This window comes from Cydia strobilella, chromosome 8 (genome assembly GCF_947568885.1).
Source record: "Cydia strobilella chromosome 8, ilCydStro3.1, whole genome shotgun sequence".
Lineage (NCBI taxonomy): Eukaryota > Metazoa > Arthropoda > Insecta > Lepidoptera > Tortricidae > Cydia > Cydia strobilella.
The window spans coordinates 4,163,396-4,190,883 of NC_086048.1; the positions used below are offsets into that span (position 1 = coordinate 4,163,396).

The 27,488-nt window shown below is 39.8% G+C and overlaps 3 protein-coding genes across 16 annotated transcripts; 1 reads left to right on the forward strand and 2 right to left on the reverse strand.

The window, feature by feature from the left end:
• The first annotated feature begins 460 nt into the window (after nt 1-460).
• LOC134743452 (uncharacterized) lies at nt 461-6,484 on the forward strand. Of its 14 annotated transcripts, none has more exons than XM_063676874.1 (4): nt 461-1,472; nt 1,961-2,080; nt 5,538-5,608; nt 6,047-6,484. In XM_063676874.1, the coding sequence occupies exons 1-4, from the start codon at nt 1,434-1,436 to the stop codon at nt 6,324-6,326; spliced, it is 510 nt and encodes a 169-aa protein (XP_063532944.1). In that variant the 5' UTR covers nt 461-1,433; the 3' UTR covers nt 6,327-6,484. The 14 variants fall into 14 exon arrangements, 13 of the variants coding, with proteins under 13 accessions (XP_063532944.1, XP_063532937.1, XP_063532933.1 ...); XM_063676876.1 differs by lacking the exon at nt 461-1,472 and adding an exon at nt 1,480-1,793 and having other exon boundaries at nt 1,961-3,859; XM_063676867.1 differs by having other exon boundaries at nt 924-1,472; nt 3,693-6,484.
• A 537-nt stretch (nt 6,485-7,021) lies between these two features.
• LOC134743313 (STAM-binding protein-like A) lies at nt 7,022-14,081 on the reverse strand. Its single transcript, XM_063676705.1, has 9 exons — nt 13,821-14,081; nt 12,845-13,112; nt 12,194-12,310; nt 11,218-11,351; nt 10,580-10,727; nt 10,080-10,217; nt 8,585-8,697; nt 7,919-8,021; nt 7,022-7,514 (listed from the first exon to the last, which is right to left on the reverse strand). Exons 1-9 carry the CDS (start codon nt 13,943-13,945, stop codon nt 7,452-7,454), a joined length of 1,209 nt encoding a protein of 402 aa, XP_063532775.1. The 5' UTR covers nt 13,946-14,081; the 3' UTR covers nt 7,022-7,451.
• A 4,718-nt stretch (nt 14,082-18,799) lies between these two features.
• Nucleotides 18,800-27,277, reverse strand: LOC134743382 (uncharacterized). The gene is made up of 4 exons (XM_063676773.1): nt 25,383-27,277; nt 24,452-25,301; nt 19,765-19,885; nt 18,800-18,925 (listed from the first exon to the last, which is right to left on the reverse strand). Exons 1-4 carry the CDS (start codon nt 27,139-27,141, stop codon nt 18,800-18,802), a joined length of 2,856 nt encoding a protein of 951 aa, XP_063532843.1. The 5' UTR covers nt 27,142-27,277.
• Nucleotides 27,278-27,488: the final 211 nt, after the last annotated feature.

A 27,488-nucleotide genomic window follows, 5' to 3' on the forward strand; every position in this document is an offset into this window, starting at 1 on the left:
CCATAAATAAACTAATAAAAATACAGCCTATCTACAAAGTTCTTCTTACGAACGTCGGTCTCTTTCGATAATTTGAGGTTAAGTAAAACAAGACAATATTTTAAAGAAAACGCAAATTAAACAATGTTTGGAAAATATGATGGGAGTTTTCTTCGCATCTGTCATCCTTTCGGCATACTTTCAGATTTTTTAATTTTCAATAGGGTATGACTGTGTTAAGACCTATCTTAACAAGTAGCAGATAAGTAGGTATTAGCATACCTAAGTACCTACTTACCTAATCTAGACAGATTAAGTCTCTCAATCGTCCTATGATATGTAAAGGTGACATCTACCGAAACTATTGTGTACTAGTTTAAGTGCTCAATAAGCTGTTAGCTATGTCAATGTATGTAATAGTTCCTAACCAATCCGTAGTGTCATAGTGTGGCGCTGTACTTTACTATATAAGCTTCTACATGTATGTAGATAAGCGCACTTTTTCTAACCAGCCTTCTGTAAAACATTAAATTAAGATATCAGATTCTCTGCTTTCATTTGGTCGCCATTACCTCCAACGCTGAACATAATGGTGACCCCTAGTTTAAATCGCGGTTAATCTCAGTACTTTAAAGCGAATCGCTAGTAAATTTAGTAAAATTTGCGAGCCGGTACGTCGAGGAATCGCCGCGTATCCTGATTTAGGCCGGGAGAGCAACGTTACCACGTAGGCAGCAACCGCGTGGGGCTCCGCCGACCTGAAGAAGCTGAAGAGGTGACTAGGAGGCGACCACACCACTCGATCGAGCGGCCTGAGCCAACGCGACAGGCGCCGACCGAGCCACCAAAGCGGGACCACGTGCGTGGCACCGCAGCCGCAGCAGGGAACGGCTACCGCAAGTACCAAAGGGACCACGCGGGTGGTACCACACCAGAGGCAGAAGGAGCGCCCAAGCGAGGGCAATCACCAAGCTACGCCACGCGCACGAGCATCAATCGAGAAGGCAAGTGAGCTGGCATTCCCTAACCTATCTACCAAATCTCCCTACCAAATTTAATTGTAATCGATTTATTTCCTACAAATTGTAAATTGTAATCGTTCTTAATCATGTTAGAAACTTCCAAAAACACTCTAGAAGAGTTAGAAATTAGGCAGTTAAAAAATAGACGAGGTGTCTGTAAGCGAAAATTAACTGTATTTAATAAATTTATAGAAAGAATCGACTCAAGTGCATTGACGGCCGAAATAATTGTAGACATAAGCTTAAGACTAGAACAATTACCAAAGTTATACAATGATTTCTCTGAGATACAGGACCGGATCGAGACACTGTGCAGCGACGAAGGGGACATCGAAGCCCACGAGGCCGAGCGTATGTCATTTGAGGACACATTTTACCGACTTAGCGCTAAGGGCAAGCTGCTGGCGAAGGTAGATACCGATTCAACACCAAATGACCATAGTCCGCAAGCCCCGCCGCAGCAACCCCTCGGTGAGTCGATAAAATATCCCGAAATTAGCCTCCCTAGCTTCGACGGAGACCTAACACAGTGGCTGCAATTTCGAGACACATTTGATGCCCTAGTCAACCAAGCTAGCTTAGCACCGATCGTAAAATATAAGTACCTACGCAGTTGTTTACAAGACGGCGCACTTGAGGTAATTAGTTCGCTCGATTTCTCCGAGGACGCGTACATGCTCGCGTGGCAGATGCTTTGTGAACGTTATAATAATCCTAAACGTTTAGTCACCAACCACATGCGAGCCTTGTTCGACGTGGAACCGGTACCGTCAACTCCTTCGGGTCTAAGAGGTCTGTGCGATAATATTTCCAAACATTTGAGATCTTTGCGCTCATTAAATGTACCTACCGAAAATTGGGATCTCGCAATTATTCACATGTTAGTTAAAAAGTTAGACAGTCGATTGCAATCAAAGTGGGAAAACAGTGTTGATTTGAGAAAATTGCCTTCGTTGCAGGATTTCAAAACCTTCCTAAAGAACCGAGCTGACCGGCTGGAAGCGACCAGCCCAGCAGTACCATCGGACGCACCCAGCACTTCCAAGAAGGCCATGGTAACCACGTCCGAACCTATCAAGGTAACCTCCAAACAGTTTAAATGTAACCAGTGTCCGTATTGTTCGAGTACGCATTATATTAATCAGTGTCCAAAGTTTAGTGCATTAAACGTTATCGCGCGCATCCGAGCCGTGAATAAATTACGATTATGCTTTAATTGTTTGTCCGGAACGCATGTCTTAACAAACTGCAGGGCCAGTACATGTCGAGTATGTAAGGGCAAGCATCATACGTTACTACACAAACCAAATACCAACACTCATGTAGGTAGTAACCCCGTACCAACGCGATTACCAATATCAACGTTAATCGACGAACAACCGAGTTCTAGTCAAATCGAGACTACCTTGTCGAATAACACTTTAATCGAAAAACAAATAAACAATGCGCGAAATAGGTCAGTTTTCCTTACAACAGCCCAAGTGCTCGTTAGGGATAAGCATAACAATGTGCATAAAATGAAGGCATTTGTAGACAATGGCTCGCAAGAAAATTTCATTACCGAAAACGCGGCCAAAAAGTTACAATTAAACAAGGAACAACTTGCCTTAAATGTCATAGGTTTCAATGAAAAAGTGTCTAGCCTTTTAGAATCGTGTGACGTAACATTGCATTCCTTAGACGGAACCTTTACAACGAATTTGTCCTGTTTTATTACGCCTATAATTTGTACTACCAACATTTTAATACCAAACGTGCAACGTTGGCACATTCCGTCGCGTTATAAATTAGCTGATGACGAGTTTAACTTAGCTCAAGATGTAGATTTGCTTATCGGTGGGGAGATATTCTTTGATTTACTTCTTACCGGTAAATACAAGCTCGGGCCCGGATTACCGGTTCTGAGACGCTCGCGATTAGGATGGATAGTCACGGGTTCCGTACAAAAAAAAACCGAGTCTGCCATTCAATGTAAAGTTACAGTAGAAACTCAATTAAAAAAGTTTTGGGAAATAGAGGAGGGTTCCGCACCAAATTTACCCTATGATGAAAAACAATGTGAGGATATATTTCTGAAAACTCACACTCACAACTCTGAGGGTAATTTCGAAATAGAACTTCCATTAAAGCAGCCACCTACCAAGTTAGGTCAATCTAGGCACATAGCATATCGGAGGTTCAAAACATTAGAATCCAAGTTCGAGCGGAACCCCGAATTTAAAGATAAATATGTGAATTTCATGCGCGAGTTCGAACAAGCTGGCCATATGATTCAATTACAAGATAATTATGATGGCCCATGTAATTTTCTACCCCACCAAGCTGTTTTTCGCGACTCCCCCTCAACCCCTATTCGAATTGTTTTCGACTGCTCATGCAGAACTGATAACGGCATTTCTTTGAATGATATCCAATACAAAGGCTCAATAATACAGGACGAACTCATAAATATACTTCTACGATTCCGAAAATACCAATATGTTATTAACGCTGACATACAAAAAATGTACAGATGTATTTATGTTAAACCAAATCAACAATACCTACAATGCATATTTTGGCGGGAAAATACTCACCAACGACTCCAAATTTATATGCTGACCACATTAAGTTTCGGCTTAAAGTCAGCACCACATATTGCAACCAGATGTTTGTTACAATTGTCAAACGAAAACCAACACACATTTCCAGCAGCTGCAGAGGCCATAGCGAACCAGTTCTACATGGACGATTTTATCGCCGGCGGCGACGACGAGAATCAGGTAGCTGAAACTGCATCACAGGTGAACGAGATCCTGCGGGGAGCCAACTTCACGCTGCGGAAATGGAAGTCCAATTCCGAAGTCATCATAAAACGGGTGAGCGAAACACACACACACCAAAACACACACACAACCGAATTTGGAGATAAAACACATAAGGTCCTGGGTTTAGCGTGGTCTAGTGACTCAGATGAGCTTATGTATACCATTAAAGAAAACCAAATTTCACACCCAATCACCAAAAGAAAGGTACTAGGGGTAATTTCGTCCATTTTCGACCCCCTAGGCTTGACGGGACCAGTAATTGTAGTAGCCAAAATATTTATTCAAAAATTATTTAAGGCTCAATTAGATTGGGATACCGAATTAACACAAGACTTGATCCAAGAATGGAACACATTCTATCGAGACTTGTTTTTATTAAACCAATTGAAAATTTCGAGATGTACAGTCATACCCAATTATGTAACGATACAAATTCATGGGTTCTGTGACAGTAGTATTAAAGCCTATGGCGCTGCCATCTATATACGATCAAGCGATAGAGTAGGAAACGTACAAGTTCACCTACTTTACTCAAAATCAAAAATAAGTCCAATACAACCCCAAACTATTCCAAATTTGGAACTTTGTTCCAGTTTACTGCTCGCGACACATGTCGACAAAATAAAACGAGCATTAAAATGTGACGTTTCCGGAATCAACCTGTGGTCAGATTCAAAAATAACATTATGTTGGATAAAAAATAGTAACCCTAAATTAACTTGTTTTGTTAGTAACAGAGTCACAAAAGTATTATCACTTACAAGCAAGCACGAGTGGTCATGGGTCCGCTCGGAGGATAACCCCGCCGACCTTTTGTCCCGAGGGGTAGCACCAGGCAAGCTGGAAACCAACCAGTTATGGTGGTCTGGGCCGGCGTGGTTGACCCAAAGTCCGGACACATGGCCGACCCACGATTCTGAGTCACTAAATCATGCACCCGAGGCCGAGAGCGACGTAAACATAACTCTCACCTTGGCTATTAGCACAGAATCTAACGACACGATACAATATCTTTTCCACAGGTGGTCAAGCGATAAAACACTTATTCATGTATTAGCATACATACTTCGATTTATATATAATACAAAAAATAAAACTCGAACAATTAATCCAAATAATAAATTATCAGGACCATTGTCCGTAGAAGAATTAAAAAAATCGGATCACGCATTAATTAGACATGCACAAATGGAATCATTCCCACACGAATATAAATTATTGCAAAACAATAAACCGGTTCTTAACAAATCAAAAATATTATCTTTACACCCATTCATGAAGGACGGACTCGTTCGCGTAGGCGGACGAATCGGTCTTTCGCATTATGCATATGAAAAAAAACATCCTTTAATATTAAGTCACGAGCACGCGCTTACCAAACTACTGATGGCAAACGCACATATACGTACTCTGCACGCTGGCCCTCAGTTATTACTTTCAACTATTCGCGAGCGCATCTGGCCAACAAAAGGTAGGATGTTAGCCTCGAAAATTGTAAATAAATGCGTTCCGTGTTTTAGAGCAAATCCAAAGACTACTAACCCTATAATGGGAAACTTACCCCCCTCAAGGGTAAATCCTTCCCCCCCCTTTGCTATCACGGGTATCGATTATGGAGGACCTTATAACATTAGAGATAGGACAGGGCGTGGTTACAAGGTCTCTAAGTGCTATATAGCAGTGTTTATTTGTTTTGCAACAAAGGCAATTCATCTCGAATTAATTACAGGGCTCGAGTCAGCCAATTTCCTGGCGGCGCTGCGACGATTCATCGCCAGGAGAGGTAAACCGAAGGAGTTGGTGAGTGACAATTCAACAACCTTTCATGGGGCTAGTAACGAGCTAAAAGATTTACAAAAATACCTACAGGACAGCTCGAGCGAGCTAGTATCTCATTGCGCAGACGAGGGCATAAAATGGAGTTTTATTCCTGTCTATACACCTCATATGGGGTCCCTATGGGAATCTAGTATAAAACTTACCAAATATCATTTAAAAAGAGTGTTAGGGTTATCTTTGTTAACTTACGAACAATTTGTATCAATCCTATATCAGGTAGAATCTATGGTAAATTCTAGGCCACTATGTCCCTTACCTAGTTCAAATCCTGACTATCCTGTCCTTACGCCAGCTCACTTTTTAATTGGAAAAGCACCAAATTCACTTCCGGACGAAGATTATAACCATGTACCAAAGAACCGATTAACTCACTATCAACTTTTGCAACAAATCACGCAGGACTTCTGGCGGCGCTGGTCACGTGACTACATCGGAACGCTGCAGGAACGCACGAAGTGGAGGAGCGCGCGCGGCCCAAGCCTCGCAGTCGACACCGTCGTCCTGGTACGAGACGAGCGTCTGCCGCCCTGCCGGTGGAGGCTGGGCAAGATCGTCGCGACGCAGCCGGGCCGGGATGGCGTCACCAGGGTGGCCGTCATCCGAACCGCCAGAGGGGACATCCAACGCGCGTTCAATAACATTTGTCCATTACCTACTTCGGGTGAAGTCATATAAGTAGTAAATACCTACCAACAGTACCAACCTAATGTAAAGTTCAAATAATTATAACTAAGTGTCAAATAAGTATAATTAAGTACCTAAATTACCTTACTTACCTAGTACCTATGTACATAATTAGAATACCTACTCCCTATTTAAAATAAAAATCATTTCCTATTGTTGTTTCATTTATAAGAATGGGCACAGATCTAATTAAAATTTAAGTAATTACCTAACTATAACTCGTAACAAAGAACTCTGCCCATCCTTACTGATAGGTAAAATGTATAAAGCCTATTCTTTGAAATACCTAATGTTACTCATAAAACATTAACTATTTCAAGGGGTGGCAAAATGTTAAGACCTATCTTAACAAGTAGCAGATAAGTAGGTATTAGCATACCTAAGTACCTACTTACCTAATCTAGACAGATTAAGTCTCTCAATCGTCCTATGATATGTAAAGGTGACATCTACCGAAACTATTGTGTACTAGTTTAAGTGCTCAATAAGCTGTTAGCTATGTCAATGTATGTAATAGTTCCTAACCAATCCGTAGTGTCATAGTGTGGCGCTGTACTTTACTATATAAGCTTCTACATGTATGTAGATAAGCGCACTTTTTCTAACCAGCCTTCTGTAAAACATTAAATTAAGATATCAGATTCTCTGCTTTCATTTGGTCGCCATTACCTCCAACGCTGAACAGACTGCAATGTTCCGTCGTCAGGGTGCAGCACTAGCACCTATCGTAAACCACAGAGTAACTTATACATACTGTGCCTTAAATTGTTTTTTGGCAAGTTTTCACAGATAATAAAATATCAAGGCGGTTTGTTTACAGAGGGGCCAAAGGGCCTACCGGGAAACGCGAAAATCGAAATTTAGTTATCTGCCTCTTTTATCGCTCGAATATGCGAAAGTGATAGAGAGGTTAGATAACGAAATTTCGATTTTCTTGTTTCGCGGTAGACCCTTTGGTTGTGGTAGTGGCGCCCCCTACGCAGAGTTTCGCGTAATATTCCCTATTAGCGTTTATTGACAAAAGATTTTAATCTTGACTACGACCTTAGGGCTTAGATAGATGATGGGATAGTTTCGCAATCAGGCATATACAGGTACATAAAGCTAACTTTCAGTGCGTTCATCTCCGGAGGTCCACCATTTCGACGGATGCCGACTGGTCGATGCGAATGTGGTCGACCGTCTAAAAAAAATAGTTTTATATAAATAGTAGGTTTCACTAATGTACTGACGTAAGGTTGGCGTAGTATTGTAAATGTATTAATAAAGAAATTAGACCACGGCACCCTTTTTATAAAAGTACAAGTTACAATCAGGGATCGAATATCGGTATATTTTTCATACAAATTAACCGGTATTCAATTTCGGTTACCCGGTTAAACCTGCAGTTACCATGGTTACCAGCATAATTTGACACCGGGTTAATGGGTTAACGGTTTCACCGGTTAACCCCGGTAAGTGGTATGGTGCAAGTGGCGCTAAGGTTATTAGTTAGCTGTCTTAGCTTCATATAGAATATGTCAAATACCAGATCTTATGTTACCCCGACTATAACGAACTTAAATAATTAAAAATAAGTGAACTTACGTAGAAGAGTGGCGGGTCCTCGTCGTGCGGATGGAAGCCGACCTGCCGGCAGTTTGTGATGTACTGCATGCCGTGGTCTGGAGTTAGAGCGAAGAATCCAGTCCTACAAATAATGCAATGGTTCAGGGTTTTAGGCCAAAGAAACGACATAAAAGAGAGCTAAGCTAACCTCATAATGCCCATTATCTAGATATAAAATATATTTACAACATTAATAGTACATTGTGCAATAAGAGAGGAACCTATGAGCAATATTGCTAACGACAACAACAGAAACACGATGGTTTTTATGAGTCGAGTTTACAATTTGATGTTTCCATCACCAATATCACCATCGCAATCTTACTCGTAAGTCTGGTCGTATACATATTTAAGTAAGTGATATCAAGTGTGATAAAAGTCTCTTAGGTCACAAGCATTATCTCGAATGTTCAATGGGGAGGTAATAACTTTTTTTTCTTCATGTACGGGTGGCAGCCGTCGTTCCCAACCTACCAACGGAGCGGCAGCTGACAAGTTTTCACAGTCTTATTAAGCCCGCTAAGATATTGCGTTATTGGTTAAATCAGTATAAACTAACAAACTATTTTTATCAGTTGCTGGCTTGTAAGTGAATGTAAAGAGATGGATTAATATCCATAAGTGAGTGTAGTTTAGAATGCTTACTCGTTGTATTTGGGCGCACACACGATGGCGATGGCCTCGGGCATCATGAGCTGGTAGGAGCACTGCGTGTGTAGATCCACGGATGAGAGAAACGCCGTCTGCGTTGGATGCGTCTGTAACAACATTACAAAATTAACAACAATCATGTCAAACAAAGAGGCCGGTGTCGATTTTAGTCGCAAAAATGCAAAATTGATAGATTTAGTCGGTGAAATTGTACACCTTTTGTTACCTAATTGAAATAACAAGTACTGGTTTCTATGAGCACGTCTTCTTATCTTGCTTTTTATCAGATCAATTCTTTTAAAACAGACTCACTAAATTAGTAATGATTCTTTTTCTGATGGACGTTTAGGTAGTCTAGGTAAGCACTGATTTGGTCGCTCTTATTTGTAAATTTAGAAGAATAGAATAGAATAATTTCGTAAAGTTTCAACTGCTAACAATGGTAAATTTGTATTACACATATTCTGTACTTGACCTTTACCAGATTACATATTTGTTATATGACTTAGAGTTCGAGGAAATGAAAGTTAAACGAATTCAATTTTCGCCAGAAATTACTTCAAAACAAGTGACAATTTCTCTGAAAATCGACTTAATTTCAACGTAATTTTGATACTTAAACAATCTACAACATTTGCTGAAACTATTCTTATACATCAATTTGTATAATTTACCACCATAATTTTTTGATGAATTTTTAAAAACTGCCCCTTCTCTTCATATATTTATTACCGGTGACGCACGCACGCGACCTCATTATTAAAAGGCAAGACGAGAAGACGTGCTAATAGAAACCAATACTTGTTATTTAGATATTACGTAACAAAACGTGTATAATTTCAACGACTAAATCTATCAATTTTACATTTTTTGCTCCAAAATCGACACCGGCCTCTAAATTAATTGTTTGACATGATGGCAACGGCCGCTTTCTATCACCGCACCGCTCGCCGTCGGCAGGGTGTTCATCCTCACACCCTAGGGTTCTTCAAAAAAGGAGTGTACAGGTTTTTAAAAGGTCGGCAACGCGCATGTAACACCTCTGGAGTTGCAGGCGTCCATAGGCTACGGTGACTGCTTATCATCAGGCGGGCCGTATGCTTGTTTGCCACCGATGCGGTATAAAAATGAACAACCTATCACGATCACAGTTTTGTATTATTGGTCGTGGTTCGTTATATTTATTTGTGTCTTTTTTTGCGAGGGTGGAAACATTATTTGCAAAATATGTAAGTAAGTCAGTGGTTCCTAACCTTTTTTGTAGGTACTGTGACCCCTTTGACTAACTAGGGAACTCGATTTTACCCCTCCTCCATAATCATTAATATTTTTCTTATAGATAGGTACCCCCGTAAAATGCCAGTTTTACCCCCAGGTTAAGAACCGCTGAAGTAAGTATTACGACAGCAGGCTTTCAATAGGTACGAGAAATTTTCTTGAAATATCAGGAGACTTATGTTCAGCTGTGCATTAGCTACATAGTTCTTACGTGTATCCAGCCAAGCGTGATGAGGTTATTCTGGTCCTGATAAAGGAAGATGTCCTCCTCGTTATTGGTGCTGCACGAGTCTGCGGTGCCGGTCTGCTGCGGGATGATCACGTGCGTGATCTTTAACTGATCACGTTCCTGTATTGATTAAAATTATGCATTAGGTATTATTGAAAATATTTAAAAAACGCGACGCGCCTCCACGCGAAGCCGAAGGCTCAAACAGAACAATTAAGCTTTTCGCAATTAAGATTGCAGGAAACGCTCAACTGCCGGACGCTCTGGGCTTTTGGCCCTACGCGGAGCTCGGCATTCGCATTTAGTTACTTGTACATTGTTCTGTGTTTGAGCACTTACTCGTAACTCCCGCGGCTTGGTCTTGGGCCTCGCGTGAAAGTGCGCCTCTTTCCGATGCTTTGGGCCTTTGGCCACACGGCGCGCAGGCCTCACGGCCTGGCACCAGACCTGTTGTGGTGCTGTCTCTGCAAATGCGGACTAACCAGTTTGCCAGCCAGAATGCCACAGGTCTCGACGTCTTTGCGAGTGTTGGGCTGGGCAAGCCGGAGGAACTGTGCCATCAGACCCGCGGGCACCACCACGGCGCGTAGGCCCCACAGACCTGGCACAAGACCTGTTGTGGTGCTGTCGCTGCAAAGGTAAATATTATGATGTTAATTAGGTACAAAAGGGAGAGTGGTGTCCCATATAACCATAACACAAATATTTTCATACTTAGGCACCAATTGTCTTTTACCTATAGCCATAATTTCTGTTACAAAGTTAATTGTCTCTAAGAGACTATAATTTTAAAGTTATTTAATAAAGTCTTATATATATTTTAGGTATATATACCTAATAAAGGGACTAATAACGAATAATGTGTATCCATAGAATTTTCTATAAGTAAGTAAGTAGGATAATAGGCTTTTTATCTATGGTATGGGGATAATTAGTAGTACTGACTGGATTATATGATATGGATAAAAATAGTATTTACTGATCTATATTCAGATGGATATAGATAGTAATGTCAGGTTTATATCAAATGGATAAGGATACATCGTATTGGCTAGTCTATATCCATATGGATAAGAATACTGACTGTTGTATATCTAAATGGATAATAATGAATAGTTACTGATGCGAGGGCGGGATAAGTGGCGGCACGCGCTCGTAGTGGTGCGGCGGCGCGCGCGGCGGCGTGGCCGCGAAGTCGTCCGGGTACAGGACCCCGGCCACGGGCGGCGCGGATGGTGATTCTGCCCATTTGTCCTGGGGAAACAGATATTACATATTTAATTATAAGTATTTATGCCATTAAAACATAGATAGAAACCTGAAATGTATAAATGGAAGCAACACGCATTCACAACCACCCGCTAGGCGGGTTCTCTTTTAGTAAGCGCTTTTCGCTATCGGGATAAGCAAAGTAGGTAATCAGCTACTCTCGTAACGCGTAGCGCGCGCTGGCAGTGAAATCGTTGTCAGCTTCGCGAACAAAAAAAAAACGGCTAAGTGCGAGTCAGACTCGCGCACCGAGGGTTCCGTACTTTTTAGTATTTGTTGTTTTAGCGGCAACAGAAATAAATCATCTGTGAAAATTTCAACTGTCTAGCTAACACAGTTCATTAGATACAGCCTGGTGACAGACAGACGGAAGATGAACAGCGGAGTCTTAGTAATAGAGTCCCATTTTTACCCTTTGGGTACGGAACCCTAAAAATGATCTAAATGGGTTACATAATCCGCAGAAAATCCAATAAGTTACACTAACTTAGGATCAATTAACCATAGAAAGTGACCAACTTTTTATTTTTGCCAAAGTGACTAATACCATAACATAACTCAGTGGATTTGGTCGCTTTCTGCATTGTACAAAAATGGAGTTGGTCGTTGCCTACGGTCAATTTAAGCTCAAGACTTGACTTGATTTTTTTTTGGGTATGTTAAAAGTTTTGAAAGACTCAACACGTCCAAAGTGTAAGTACCTATCTAATTGGTTAATTTAATAAAACCTGTGGCTGCGTTAACAGTACTCGGTTCTTAAACCTCGCTCGACAAACTGTACAGATTTTAAGACAATTAGAACAACAAAAATTAAAAATGATACATACTGCATCCTTCAGATGTGGGTGATCACGTCCATCCTCGTCGGCCTGCAGTCTCTCCGCTAACTTGGCATCATCTTGCTCTTGCTTTTTCCTCTGTTCTTCTACTAAAAGTCTCTTCACCTGAAACAATTATCAGTCTATTGTTACATTTATTTAAATATGTTTGAATACATGTTTGTTTTACAGATTTAAGTGATATTTCATCAATAAATCTTGTTGGGAAATATTGATGTTATAGTAGCATAATTGGTATGGGAAGATCTTCCCTTTTAGGCAAACCCAAATAAATATAAATTATTGTAGGTTTTGTAACCAAGCAAGGTTACTAAAATCCATGCCTTATTTGACTTAATTTATAGGTACAAGTATGTGGTTGAGTAATGGTTTGAATTCCTTCTAAAGGATTTAATCACTTTTTTCTAACAATAATCAAATCTAGCCTTGTAAGGCCCAATGTGCATTACAATGTACAATCTGTTTCAATCAAATAGTTACCTTTCATAAACCAAATGAAGCAGCATTTTTTTTGTTTAATCGCTTTCTCAAAGAAATTAAACCCAATTTACTATATGTCAAGATTCAAATAAAAAATAGAAAAGTTTTGTATGGTGGGCCTTACAAGGGTAAAAAATCAAGTTCAATGTAAAGTCAAACCTCATTCTCCTGATACAGCTTATGTTCTTTAGCAAACTGCTCCAATAACTTCTGCTTAAGCTTCTCTGCTTTAGGCATCACCTCCTTCAGCTTGGCCTGGTTCACACTCTTCACCTGCGCCGGCACCAAGGCATACTCTGGATGCTTTCGCATCTTCTCAAGGAATAGTGTCATGAACTTCATATATAGGATGTATGCGTTCTCGAGGCTGCCTTCTGCTAGGTATACGTTTGCCATACGGACCATTTCCAAGCCTGATCGGTAGTATCTGAAATGAAAAAATAATAACTGCCTAAATAAATAAACTGTAAACACCAGTGTAAACTAAAACTCCACCCTTACACCGCAAAAGGACGCCTATGCCCAGCAATCGAGACATTAAAAAGTCGTGCTAATAATGATTCTTCTGATAAAATTTGCATAAACCTCAAGTTTATTTACATTAAGATAGTGATTTTTTAACCAAAAGGTACCACATTGTCAGTTGTCAATAAGGTTGATTTCAAATTGAAGCTATATGGAAATAGCACCTTATTGAAAACCAACAATAAGTATCCTTTTGGTTGAAAATGGCAAATATGATTAATATGATGAGGTCCCTTCCCTTGACACTCAGCTCAGGTAATGAGATGAAAAGACAATTCTAGATGAAAATTAAAACAACTATATGGTGCAAAATTCAAAATAAAATTGTTAATTTACTTTATAACTCAGTGAGGCCCCAGAATATTGTAACAAATATTCAAAAACTAAAATATATGAGCCATTTAACTATTAAATGAATTAAGATACACAGTGCTACTATAAAATAAAGTAAATTTGAATGAAGGATGATAATTGATACGGCACATCACATCATTCACATCATGTAAACTAGTTATAAACATCAACATAGTATGACTCACAATATGATGCAACTGAAGAACTATTTTCACTGGCCACTCTACTGGTCACGACAGCCTAATTTCGAACTCACCTCCTCGGAGGCACGTTAGGGTCCACCTCCACCATGGCTCCATAGTTAGCTAGTTGTTTGACTCGCGCCGAGGGATCTAAAGAGGCCAATTCCACCTGTCTAGGACGCTTGTCCTGCGACTGCATTGTGTCTAATGAAAGCACCCCAAGCGATTAGTAGAAAGTTTAACAATTACAGTTTATATTTGAGTAAGGGAAAATTGAGAAATATTTAATCGGTGGAAATTCCGATTTGCGCTAGTACTGTTGCTTAAAGTTTTCATTCCGTACTGTCAAATTAAATTGTCAATGTCACTTATGACGCAGTAATACTTGTCACTGTCAGAAGTGTCTTTTGCAGTGCGTTCTGATATCTGCCCCGATAGATGTAAATTAATAAAAATAACCTTTATAAATTTACAAATAGTCTAATATTGTCTTCGGTTACCGCGATAGTTACTCATGAAATAAAACAATGAAAACGGATTATATCGCGTATATTGAATTTATAATACATCCCGACGTTTCGAACTCTTTACAGCGTGGTCACCCGTTGACCACGAACGCTGTAAAGAGTTCGAAACGTCGGGATGTATTATAAATTCAATATACGCGATATAATCCGTTTTCATTGTTTTATTTTACAAATAGTCTGTCAAACAATTTTGTTTACTGGCGGAAATGGCTTGACAGACTATAAAAAGTTTATAAAATGATTTCTGGAAATAGATACTGAGAAATTTACCATGCTAAGAAAATAATAAATATCACAATGTGAAGTCAGAGTGCATGACCCGGACCTGGACCCGGACCCGGGTATGTCCTTAAACTACGTCAAAAAGAGAGGTATGGGCACTGTGAATGTCATCTCACTTTGTAGGGCACAGCACAGCGGATGGAGCGGATGTCATTCCAGATCTAGAGCAGAGCCCAACTCAAAGAGTAGTATAATATACAGGGACCGGACAACCCTTTCCGCGATAAAACCCTTTCAATGGGCGACACTTAAACACGGCTAACACATTGAAAGACTTTCCCTTTTAAACTGCAAGCCCATTCATACCCTTACCTTTGACTAACCCTTATTGAAAAGCTAACCAAATATAAGGCTAGCCCTTAATAAGGGTTACCCTTATCTTTAAGCGCTTTTTATAAAGGTTTCCCTTTGCGTGAAAGAGACAGGATTAGTATATATCTACGGTAGTGTATGAAAAGGAAAGAAAATACGTGCCTAGTCAAAGAACGCCGCCGTCGCCGCCGACGATCGCTCGGATTCGAAGTAATGTGTGCTTTATGAACAAGGTAGACGACTTAAATTAGCACGCTTATATGCTAAAAGGGAAGCCCTTTATAAGGCTAACCCATATAAGCAATATGCAAGGTGTTGGTGAGCGGATGATAAGGGTTTTGTAAGGGTATTTGGGCTACCGATTACTCAAATGTGGTAGCTTTATATAAGGGTTTTTAAAACCAAAACAAAGGGTTTCGTCTGGCAAAGGGTATGGTGAGTTAAGCCTTATGCAATACCCTTATAAAACCCCGATAAGGGATAGCGGGCCGGTCCCTGATAATATATGCCCAACTATGGGGAAGTACCTCCACCTTACAGAACACTGCAGCCAAATAACACTAGGGACTTCCGGTTCGAACGCCATCTTGATAGTAGCCTCGTGATTAATTCCTTTATTTTTTGCTCATTAATATTGTTTAAAGTGTAATATCGATAGCTTTATTATACAATAATCTAATGTGGTAGTGTGCAGTGAATGGAGAATTAATCTCAAAGCGTGTTTAACCACCATTTTGGAGTCAACGGCCGGTAGTCCACGTGCTTCTCGTAAAATCCAGCTATCGGTTTTACGAGACAACTACAACAACCACCGAACAGCGTCGTGCTCTAAGAGCATTTATTTTGTTCCTACCCTTTTACGTGACATTGGCTACGGGCAACACCGCCCTCAAGTCCATCAAGAAAAGAAAGAAAAGAAAGAAAATAACACTAGACCCCCTACTCATAGTGTTGTGTTCCTGCCGGTCAGTGCCGGTGAGTACGGTTGCCAGAGAGCTCAACGAGGGTGCGGTGTTAGGTTCGGCAACGCGCATGTAACTCCTCTGGAGTTGCAGGCGTACATAGACTACGGAAACTGCTTAACATCAGGCGGGCCGTATGCTTGTTGTTGTAATAGCCTACTCACTCTTGCTTTAAAGAGACCGATGTCATATGTCTCAGGGAATACTTGGGGAATACCATGAAGTTATACCTAAGGTGGAGCGAGTTGTCACTTTTTTTGCCATACTAAATTATTTTAAACCTTATCACCGAGCCAGAAAGGTGTTCGTACAATCTACATCCGTGGCACATGCACGTTGGTCTATGTTGCTCTGTGGTCATTAGGACCTGCCGGACCTGCGGTGCCGATATATCTGTCATTGGCGTCCACAAGGTTAATAATGACTTTTTGGACGGTAGATAATTAATAATTATTCTTAGATTGTAATGAGCAAATACGGCTTGTATCTATCTATATATATAAACGTAAAAGTCCCGCCTGACTGACTGACTCACTTAAATCAACGCCCAGCCCAAACCGTTGGACCTAGAGAGCTGAATAAGAAGGGGTTTTTCAAAATTCTTCCCTCAAGGGGGTGAAATGGGGGTCCAAAGTTTGTATGGGGTTCAAGTTTTATTTTAAGCTATGAATTCGACCCTTGGGTAAAAGATATATTATTAAAAAACAAGAAAACTACTTTCAGCGTTTTTGAAAATTCCTCCCCTACGGTGGTGAAAAAGGGGTTGAAAGTTTGTATGAAGATCAAACATTTTATCAAATGCGGGGCTTAAAACTTTGTATGCCTATATACAATTATTAGAGTACAGGAAAAGTAATTTCAGCGTTTTTGAAAATTCATCCCCTAATAGGGTTAAAAAGGGGTTGAAAATTTGAAACCATTACAAAATATTAATGCTTAGAAACTTCTTAGAAAGGCATAATAGCCGCTTACAAAAAAAATATTTCGACGTTTTTGGAAAGGGGGTTAAACAGGGGATGAAAGTTTGTCTTGGGGTTCAAATTGTATTATAAGCTAGGAACTTGAAACTTTTAACAAAGGTATTATTTTTAAAAAAACCAAGAAAACTAATTTCAGCGTTATTAAAAATTCATCCCCCAAAGTGGTGAAAAGGGGGTTGAAAGTTTGTATGGAGATCAAACATTTTATTGAGTACGGGACTTGAATATTTGTATAAAGGTATATTATTAGCATAGAAGAAAAGTAATTTTAGCGATTTTAAAAATTCACCCCTTAAAGGGGTTGAAAGTTTGTATAGGGTTCAAATTTTATTTTAAGCTAGAAATTAGAAACTTCATAAAAAGGTATATATTTAAAAGAGTAGAAAAGTGATTTTAGCGTTTTTAAAATTCATACTCCAAGGTGGTGAAAAGGGGGTTGAAAGTTTGTATGGAAATCAAACATTTCTTTGAGTGCGGGACTTGAATCTTCGTTTAAAGGCATTTTATTAGAATACAAGAAAGGTAATTTCAGCGTTTTTATAAATTCATCCCGTAAAGTGGTTAAAAAGGGCTTGAAAATTTGTAGGGGTCCTAATTTTATTTTAAGCTAGGTACTTGAAACTATGTAGAAAGATATTTAATTAAAAGGGAAGAACACTAATTTCAGCATTTTTAAAAATTCATCCCCCAAGGTGGTAAAAAAGAGGTTGAAAGTATGTATGGAGATCAAACCTTTTTTTGCGTACAGGACTTCAGTCTTTGTATAAAGGCATATTTTTAAAATACAAGAAAAGTAATTTAAGCGTTTTTAAATGCGTTTGAAAGTTTGAATCCATTACAAATGCTTTGAAACTTCTTAGAAAGGCAAAAAAAAACACAAAAAAAAGTTATTTCAACGTTCTTAATAATTCAACCCCTAAGGGGGTTAAAAAGAGGATGTAGTTTATATGTAGTACAAGTTTTCGTTTAAGCTAGGAACATGTAACTTGGTAAAAGGGCATTATATTTTATAATAGACGAAAACTGATTGCACCGTGTTTAAAAAGTTTGTATTAATAAAGTTTGCATCGGGAGCGAACATTTTATTTTAATAGTGGACTTGAAAACCTAAGTGTTGAGAAGGATTATATCGAGAACACGTTTTTTCAGTTAGGGACATGAAAATTCGTACTTCGTGAAAGACAAATTTCATGCGTTGTATAATTATGAACAAATGATTAACCGTCCCTACTGTTACCTTTTGCTGCATAATGTTACAAATCCACGCGTACGAAGTCGCGGGAAACAGCTAGTATCGCATACGAATCTTCCATAAATAAGTGAACGTCTGCCAAGCGATTTCCGTCAGTAGAAAAGAGGGCCAAATTTAAAAAAAAATAGGCGCGAAGGGTTAAAATCGTGCATAAGAAAATTTGAATTTCGCGCCTTTTTCTACTGACAAAGTTGTGACCGGCTATATAATAAAAATAAACATATATTTAATTACATTAGATGGTCTACACTCTACGCAATACCTTAAAATGTGCCTTAATCGAGTACTTATACAGTAAAAACGTTTTTGGACCAAGATACTTTATAAAACATAACTCTTCAAAAACACGAATTAAAGAGTACCTGCTGCAAGAAATACACTAACATCACGACGGGGACCCAAAAAACAGCGGTTATGCAGAGCATAAAGCACTTGCAACACTTTCCACAACCGCGGCAGCAGTTATCACAGCAATTTATTGGAGTGCGATTATTTCCGTACGGGCACAACCATTCACAATCATTTGCGAAATTACAAGGTGCTGGGCTACAGAAACACTCACGAATTTTAATTCGGGCACGATGCATAGCACTTCTTAAGTTACACCTTTTATCTCTACAACAAGAACACTCATATATACCAGCATTACACCATCCATTTTGGCAGCAATTACAAACATACTTTCCAAGCCTTTTGCTCGGTGAACATCCTTTATCACGGCTTGAACAAGCTGGTCCATTACGCTGACATTGTTTTCCTCTGCGTGAACATTTTGGTCCTCCGCGTGAACATGTTGATTCGCTGCGTGAACACTTTGATCTTCTGCATGAGCATACTGGTTCTCTGCTTGAACACACTGGTCCTCTACATGAACACTTAGGTTCTCGGCGTAAACACTCTGGTCCTCTGCGTGAACACTCAGGCTCTCTGCGTAAACATTCTGGTTCTCTGCTTGGACACTCTGGTCCTCTGCGTGAACACTCAGGCTCTCTGCGTAAACATCCTGGTTCTCTGCTTGAACACTCTAGTCCTCTACGTGAACACTTAGGCTCTCTGCGTAAACATTCTGGTTCTCTGCTTGGACACTCTTGTCCTCTGCGTGAACACTCAGGCTCTCTGCGTAAACATCCTGGTTCTCTGCTTGAACACTCTAGTCCTCTACGTGAACACTCAGGCTCTCTGCGTAAACATTCTGGTTCTATGCTTAAACACTCTGGTCCTCTACGTGAACACTCAGGTTCTCTGCGTAAACACTCTGATCCTCTGCGTGAACACTTAGATTTTATGCATGAACATTCTGGTTCTCTGCTTGAGCACTCTGGCCCTCTGCGTGAACATTCTGGTCCTCTGCGTGTACACATGGTATTATGCTTTGAACAGGCTGTCTCAAGGCGAGAGCAATTTGTTTCATTGTGTGGACACATTTTCACCTTTCGTTCATGTTTAGAAGAGCAAAAATGAACCTGAAAATTTCTTTTAAAATTACAATTACAAACTTTATGTTTATGATCACTGCTGCTTGAACTGTTTTTAAGCACGTGTCTGGATGCATTGTTCCCATGACTATTTAAATCTAATTCATTTCTAAGTAAAGTTTTTTTACCCTTTTCGAATAATCCTTTGGAACAAGTACATTCATGCACATTTCTAGAATAATAACATTCAGATTCACTGCTTGATTTATTATATTTATCATTATTTACCGCCGTCAAGTCTATTTGGAGTAGTTCGTCTTCTTCAGTTAGACCCAGTTTTGTTGCGTCATCGTCAGGACTGTCAGGACACTCTCGCTTGCGCAGGGGTTTTACCAACCATCCCCGTGCACTGTTATGGTAAAGTATATATGGCTTTTTTTGGTCGGGCACAATGTCCTGTTTATTAATTATTTTTTGTAGACAAGTACATTCTCTTAGGGGCATTACTTTTGAAGCTTCCGCTGCAATATTTTGTTTTACTTTACTGGTTTCTTCTAACAGAGGTTGACGTTGATTGATAATGGGCGAAGTACGAAGTGCGGTGTCTCTTAGTACGTGTGATCCAGGGTTGACCTGACAAGAGCAGTCGTGATACTCTGGAAGAGTCTGAGTCTGGAAACAACGGCAACGACGTTTCTTAACTGGTGTCCGCAAGATTCGAACCCGTACCGATGACTGCCGACAAATCCGAGTTTGCACGCTGAGATTTCTTCGTTGTAACTGACTAAAATAGGTTTGTGATTTTTTGTTATGAGTCTTTTGAGATCTTGACCTGCAACATATTAACCATATTAACCATGTGTGTTACAATAAAACAGTAAATTACAATAGAGAATAAAATTTGTGGAATACTCACTTTTTTGTACATAAACAGTAACACCTTAATTTCTTTTTCTTTTTAGCACTCCTCAATTTCCGCTGAGTTTTGCCGTAATATCTTGGACTATCATCCGTTCGGTGAAGACAACAACACAATCTATTGTATGAAGTTTGGATGCTCGTACTCTCAATTTTTTGACCGCCTCGGTTCCGGATAGGGAAGCAACATGTAAACATATTATTGTATGACGTTTGATTATCGACAACATCCTTTCGGAAAGGCTCACCACACACGTAATCAGATTTGAGATCTGTTTTCTGTCCGGGAGGATCACATGTACATATGTTACTAAATGTCTGAGTAATGGCGTAAGTGTTTAGATCCGCTTGTTGTAGCTTTTGTTGTCTATTTAAGGTATAGCAGCTAGTAGACTTGTGGGTAGTAACGTGATCAGATTTTACACCAGCTTGTTTTTCTATTTGTGCGCAACAAGCTGCATATTTACACTTTTTATTAGATGAATAAGCATTGGTAAAATCTGTTGTTAAACCGAAATCTATTTTGAATGCATTGTCGTGATCAGTTTTAGGGCGACGTTCCTTTTGCTTGGAGCAACAACAACTACGAATGTCATTGGATGGATGCCTAGGAGAACAACATCGACAGCTCTTTGAGGGCGTGTGGGTGTAGTGATCTGGTTTACGAGCCAGTTTCCCTCCACAAGGGCAGCGTATGCAAGCAGATACGACCGAACAAGCTCGATCAGCAAACACATTTGCATCGTGATGTTGAGAGGATTTTTTCTCGCATGAAGATCTCTCCAAATTATACGGACAGGTTATTTTATATGCATTGTCGTGATCAGTTTTAGGGCTACGTTCCTTTTGCTTGGAGCAACAACAACTACGAATGTTATTGGATGACTGAGCATTGGTATAATCAGTTGTTTGACCGGCTTCTATTTTCGGTGTAAATAAGTTATTCTTGTTATACGTCTGAGCATTGGGATAGTCAGTTTTTGGACCTGCCTCCCTGCCTGCCGCCTGTTGCCTAGGAGAACAACATCGACAGCTCTTTGTGGGCGTGTGGGTGTAGTGATCTGGTTTACGAGCCAGTTTCCCTCCACAAGGGCAGCGTATGCAAGCAGATACGACCGGACAAGCTTGATCAGGAAACACATTTGCATCGCGATGTTGAGAGGATTTTTTCTCGCATGAAGATCTCTCCAAATTATACGGACAGGTTATTTTATATGCATTGTCGTGATCAGTTTTAGGGCTACGTTCCTTTTGCTTGGAGCAACAATTACAACTACGAATTTTATTGGATGACTGAGCATTGGTATAATCAGTTGTTTGACCGGCTTCTATTTTCGGTGCAAATAAGTTATTCTTGTTATACGTCTGAGCATTGGGATAGTCAGTTCTTGGACCTGCCTCCCTGCCTGCCGCCTGTTGCCTAGGAGAACAACATCGACAGCTCTTTGTGGGCGTGTGAGTGTAGTGATCTGGTTTACGAGCCAGTTTCCGTCCACAAGGGCAGCATATGCAAGCAGATATGACCGAACAAGCTCGATCAGCAAATACCTTTGCATCGCGATGTTGAGAGGATTTGTTCCCCCATGCCGGTCTCTCCAAATTATACGGATAGGGTATTTTGCTATTACAATACTTAGAACGATAATCACAATGAAACTTTACACGATTGGGTGGTTTACAACACACTTTTCTACCACAATTCCATGTATTTACTAGTTTTACTCCACGGCCCCTATTAACTGAAGATTCTAAGCTTGAGGTGGTGCTTTTGCTAATAGCATTTGTGGGTATGTGCTGAGGTACTTTTTCAGATAACTTATGTGTATCACAACTGTATAAAACTTGTAAGTCTCTATCATAGTTGTTACAATGTTCTTCGTTCTTAACTTTCGTTCTGGAACTTCTTTTTTTACTAGACAGGCCTTTTTCAAAAGAGCTATTATTTTTCCCGAACATTCGTTTTATATCCTCCAGACTAAGTGTTTTGCTGCGTGTGTATCTTCTTAAAATATTACCTAAAAATATAATATTTGCATAGTTATTCTTTATTTGGTGTCTAAAGTCATATGTACATATTAAACCCATAAAACAAACCAACAAAACGGAAACTAATGAAATTTGGCAGCTATGTTTAACCAGGCTATTGGTTTAACTACCTACTCCCTGGAAGAAGGGAGGTGGGATGACTCAAACTGAAGGAGGCGTGCGGGTGAAGCTACAAGCACAGCTAGTGTTACAATGTAGAATGTGGACGAAGTAGAGTAGAATTCTGCCGTTTTCGAGCAAGTTATCCACTTTGTATGGGTAACGTTTTACTCATATTTCGAGAATAACTCCCATAGTAAACGGAGAACGATCTCGAGAACGGCAGAGCTCTATGAATTCGTCCACACTGTTACACTAGCTGTGCTGTCGATGATGCTACTCCTGATAGTCCTGATTAGAGTACTATTACAGTTCATTTGGCTACAACAAACCCTACTGCATTGAGATAAGGTCTACCACCAAGCCCAATGGTCTGTTAGGCATGTTGCTGTTTCTCGGTTCTTTATACAATTAAACAGCATCATTAGGTCCTTTGCCTTATACACGGCAGTGTAGCATTAAAATATTGGTATGAAATATCCTTATTGTATTAAGGTCTCAAAGACCCTTAAGCCGTTCCACTGAGGCGAAGATGAGCGGAGGAGGATTCCCGAATCAAAACTAAGTATTAATTTTAAATGTTTTAATCCACATTTCTTGTCCTGATTCTGGCTGTCATGATTCCCGCCGCATGTCTCCTCCACTACCTACCTATGCCATGACGAAATGATAACATGAATAATACGTACTGCTGATAGATTTCAGTGCTATTGCGCTACCAGATCTACTCTTTTGTACTCCCTTCGAAAACGTAACTGTAGTCGCTACATCTTTCCTCGACAAAGATTTATCGGAAGAGGCTTTAAACCACTTCTTTACAGAGCTAAGATATCCTATTAAAGATGGACTTCTGTACTCCGTATGGCCATTATCAAAGGTTATGACGCGATACCGTTCGCTGTTATATTTCGTAGGGTGATTGTTCTTCATATGTAGTTGTGAATGCTGTGAGTCTCATGTACCAAAGTGATTATAAAGCGTTATGCAATTGTTAATGCCGTTTATTTTATTTAAAACTATATACATAACGTATAAAATGTTCCTTATTATAAAAATAACGTAAACTAATTATATCAAGCTTCATAATGTTGTGACACTTCTGTCATTTCTGACGTGAGTGACAGCAGTAACAAAGATAATATAACCATATACCTAATATACTTACTATCAACTTACTATACTCTTTGATTATAACTTTATGGAAAATGCTAAAATGTATGGTGAGCAAGGAGTAAACTAGAACTAGATACAGAGCAAAGAATATAATACTCACTAGGAGATACAGTCTGTTCGGAAAGAGAAGAGTCGTGGAATGTATCAAATAGTACAGTAGGTAAGTATGTATGGGCCCTCCGCCCTGTCTCTTCTTTAGTACCAAGATTAACAATAGTACCTACGAAGAAAAGTAATTTCGATAGTAAAACTATCCTTGTCCTCTCCCGGGACTCTATTCTATCTCCACAACTTGTGACTCGGCCTATGAAGCCGATGATCCCGGGTTGGAACTTGGAATCCCGGTAAGGGCGTTTATTTGTGTGATGAGCACGGATATTTTGTTCCTGAGTCATGGAGTGTTTTCTATGTATATAAGTATGTACGTCGCCTAGTATGTACTCATAACTTGCTTAGTTTGGGGCTAGGTCGATCTGTGTAATATTGTCCAAAAAATTTTTTATTTTTTTTATTTAATTGTACTCTACATATTATAACATTTTATGGTTATAAATTGATAAAAGGATTTTAAGGTAATTGTACTTTAATTTAGCAAGTCTAATCAGAGCAAGAAGACATTAAGAAACATAGGCACAAAAACAAAATACATGGAATACCAATGCAGCACCCTGCACAATACACTAGCGTGCGACCAAACAACTTAAAATACTTAGGGAATGAATCTGGGGCAGAAGGGTACCAAGGTATAGGACCTCTCATTTTCTCCCTGGAACCATATTCTCCCGGGAATTCATCGTAGTAATCTCCCGATCCGTGTCTACTCCCGTATCCTCTGGGCACTTCGTACCCTTCATCGCCAACTTTTGTTCTGTATCGTTTGGGTAATGCACTTTCGTAATCATCCCTTTCTTTTCTGTATTTTTTGTATTTTCTAGGCAATTCATCCTCATCCTTACCGAATATTTTGTATTTTCTAGGCTCTTCATCCTTACCGAATATTTTGTATTTTCTAGGCTCTTCATCCTTACCGAATATTTTGTATTTTCTTGGCACTTCATCTTCACCCTTACCGAATATTTTGTATTTTCTAGGCAATGCATCTTCAACCTCCCTCCCTTTTTCGTAACCATATTTTTTCGCATATTTTTGGTCTTTTTTGGAATTTTCTCCCCAGTCTTTCATCTTGGCCTTAAATTTTCTTGATACTTCGGTCTTATCATCTGCAAATATGGCTTTGTATTTTTGAGGCACTTCAAACCCGTCATCACCTATCATGATCTTAGATTTTGATTGTTTTGCTACTGCCATTCGGTCTTCCCGGCGTTCATCAACGATGGTCTTGGATGTTATTGGCCTTTTGGTTGCGCTGTAAGCTCCTTCTGGCTTATAACCACCGCCTTCCTCAATATATTCTCCAGGCTTTTTAGCATAACCTGGCTCGACTTTCGTTCTAAATTGCTTGGCTGCTTTGGTCGCCCGATCATAGACTTTGGTCTTGAAAGTTCCCCTTGTGCTTGTAAACTTCGAACCAGGCACTTCGATCCCCTGATCAGCACCGAGCCTGGTCGATGAATAGAAGCCTCGAGATTCTCTTGGGACCGGCGATTCGGACGAACTGGGACCGCCTGGGACCTGGGAACTGGGACCACCTGGGACCTGGAAACTGGGACGGCCTGGGACCTGGTAACTGGGACGGCCTGGGACGCCCATCTTAGAGATGAAATGCTTAGCTTCTTTAAACGTATACTTTTTTGGCATTTCAGTCTGGAATCGTTCCTCCCCGGAATGTATTTTTTTAGGAAGTTTAGCATGGGCTACTTGAGTATCAATCTTAAGTTCAGCCATCTTAGTCTTGTACGCTTGAAGGCCCCTAGGCCCATATGATCTGAGCACTTCAGCCTCCAAAACGTTCAGCTTTTCCTTGGACGAAGGCCTAATCTTTCCTGGCCTTATCTGACCGATCGTATCGACTCTGTACGGCGAAGCAGACTTGGCGGCAGCCTTCGCAGCCTTGATTGCTATAGCCTTTTGCTTTTTAATACGTTCTTCAATTCTTATTTGTTCTTTGATTGGCGGCGGTTGTTCGAGCTTAGTTGGCACAATACAACATTTTATGTCCGTCTTGGGTTGACCTGGGCTACACCAAGGTAGCATTTTCATAAACCTGCATGTTTCTGGAAGTTCTTTTGGCTTCTTGACTTTCGGTGGAGTCAAGAAACATGCAGCCATATTGGATGCCATTTTTATGAAACAACAAGGACGTGAGCACTTGCGTTCTTTGAGTGCTTTGGCGGAAAGTTTTGTGTCTTGTGATTTCACCGTTACCATCGGCATCGTCTGACCACGCCGACCTCCGGGGGCCGTAGGGAATTTTTTATATAAGTATTTACAAATACCTGGCGGCTTCTCTTTTTCTTTAATGGGTTCTGGTAAACCTGTACAGCTACACGAGCATTTTAAAACCTCTTGTGTCGTTGGTTTTATAAGTCTTGGATCCGGAGTTTTTTCCAAATCCATCTTGGCTTTGGCAATACTTTCCTCTCTAAACTTCTGGATCTTCTTATCAATTTCTCTCTCTTTCGCTAAAAGTCGGATTTCTTTCATGCGAAGTTGTTTAAAGCAATTGTCACGATTCTTTTTTCTCAATTCTTCTTGTTTCTTCATTTGATTAATTGATGATTTTTTCTTATCTCTACAGCAACTGCAGTAGTTCAAGTTTTTCACATTTATATTCGGGCGAGTCATATTCTTCATTAGTGCATGTTCTTTTTTAATTAGTTCTAATTCTTTTTGACGCAGGGCCTTGAAACAATTAGTACATCTTGCCCTGTCTACTTTTGCTTGAGTATCTAAAGGACTCTTCGCAACAACAGCCATCTTCATTTTTGCTATTTCTTGCTCTTTTCTAAATAACTCGAATTCCTTTTCACGAAGAGCTTTGAAGCAATGCTCACAGTTTGTTCCTAGTCCTTCTTGGCCGCCACTCTTTGGAAGATTTGTGAAATGTGTCTTGATTTTTAATATTTCTTGTTCTTTCTTTAATAATTGGAGCTCTTTGTCACGTAGTATGTTTATACAATTATCACACTTCCTTTTACCTGGCGGTCCTCCAGGAGGTGTTGCCGTATATGTTAGCATTGGACTCATTCCACTTGCGTCATTTATGCGATTAATTAGATCGAAGTTAGCTATTTTATTTTGATTGGATACCATTTGGTTAGCATATCCTTTGTGCGCACGACATTTGCAGCAGTCTCCTTGGTTTGATGGAAAACGATTGCCGTAGCCCAGTCTGTTAACATTATGATTTATTGGTCTACATATCTTAACAACGATTGGACTTTTGGATTTACTTGGGAAACATCCATCACATTCCTTTCCTTTTGTCACATTTCCCACATTGCAGTCTCCACCAGGTACGTAAGGCATGGTGAATATTGCTGTTCCTGTTTTCTGCTATTCAAATATTCTATGCACTTATAAAAAGTGCACAATTTTTTTGTACTTATGATCTTTTTCCATTTTTTTGCCCTTTATAAGATTAAGTTATAAAAAACATTTTGTTTTGACTATTGATTTGGCATTTTACTCCGAGATTTGCTTTGATTTGGTATGCTGACAGGACAATCATCGACGTTTTTCTTTTTCACAGACTCATAGAGAAAGGAGAGAAATATTATTAGACAGCATGGAGAAATCTGCTAAGGAGAATGTTATACAAATATACAACACTAGCTTTTACCCGCAACTTCGACTGCGTGGAGTTAGTAATTTGG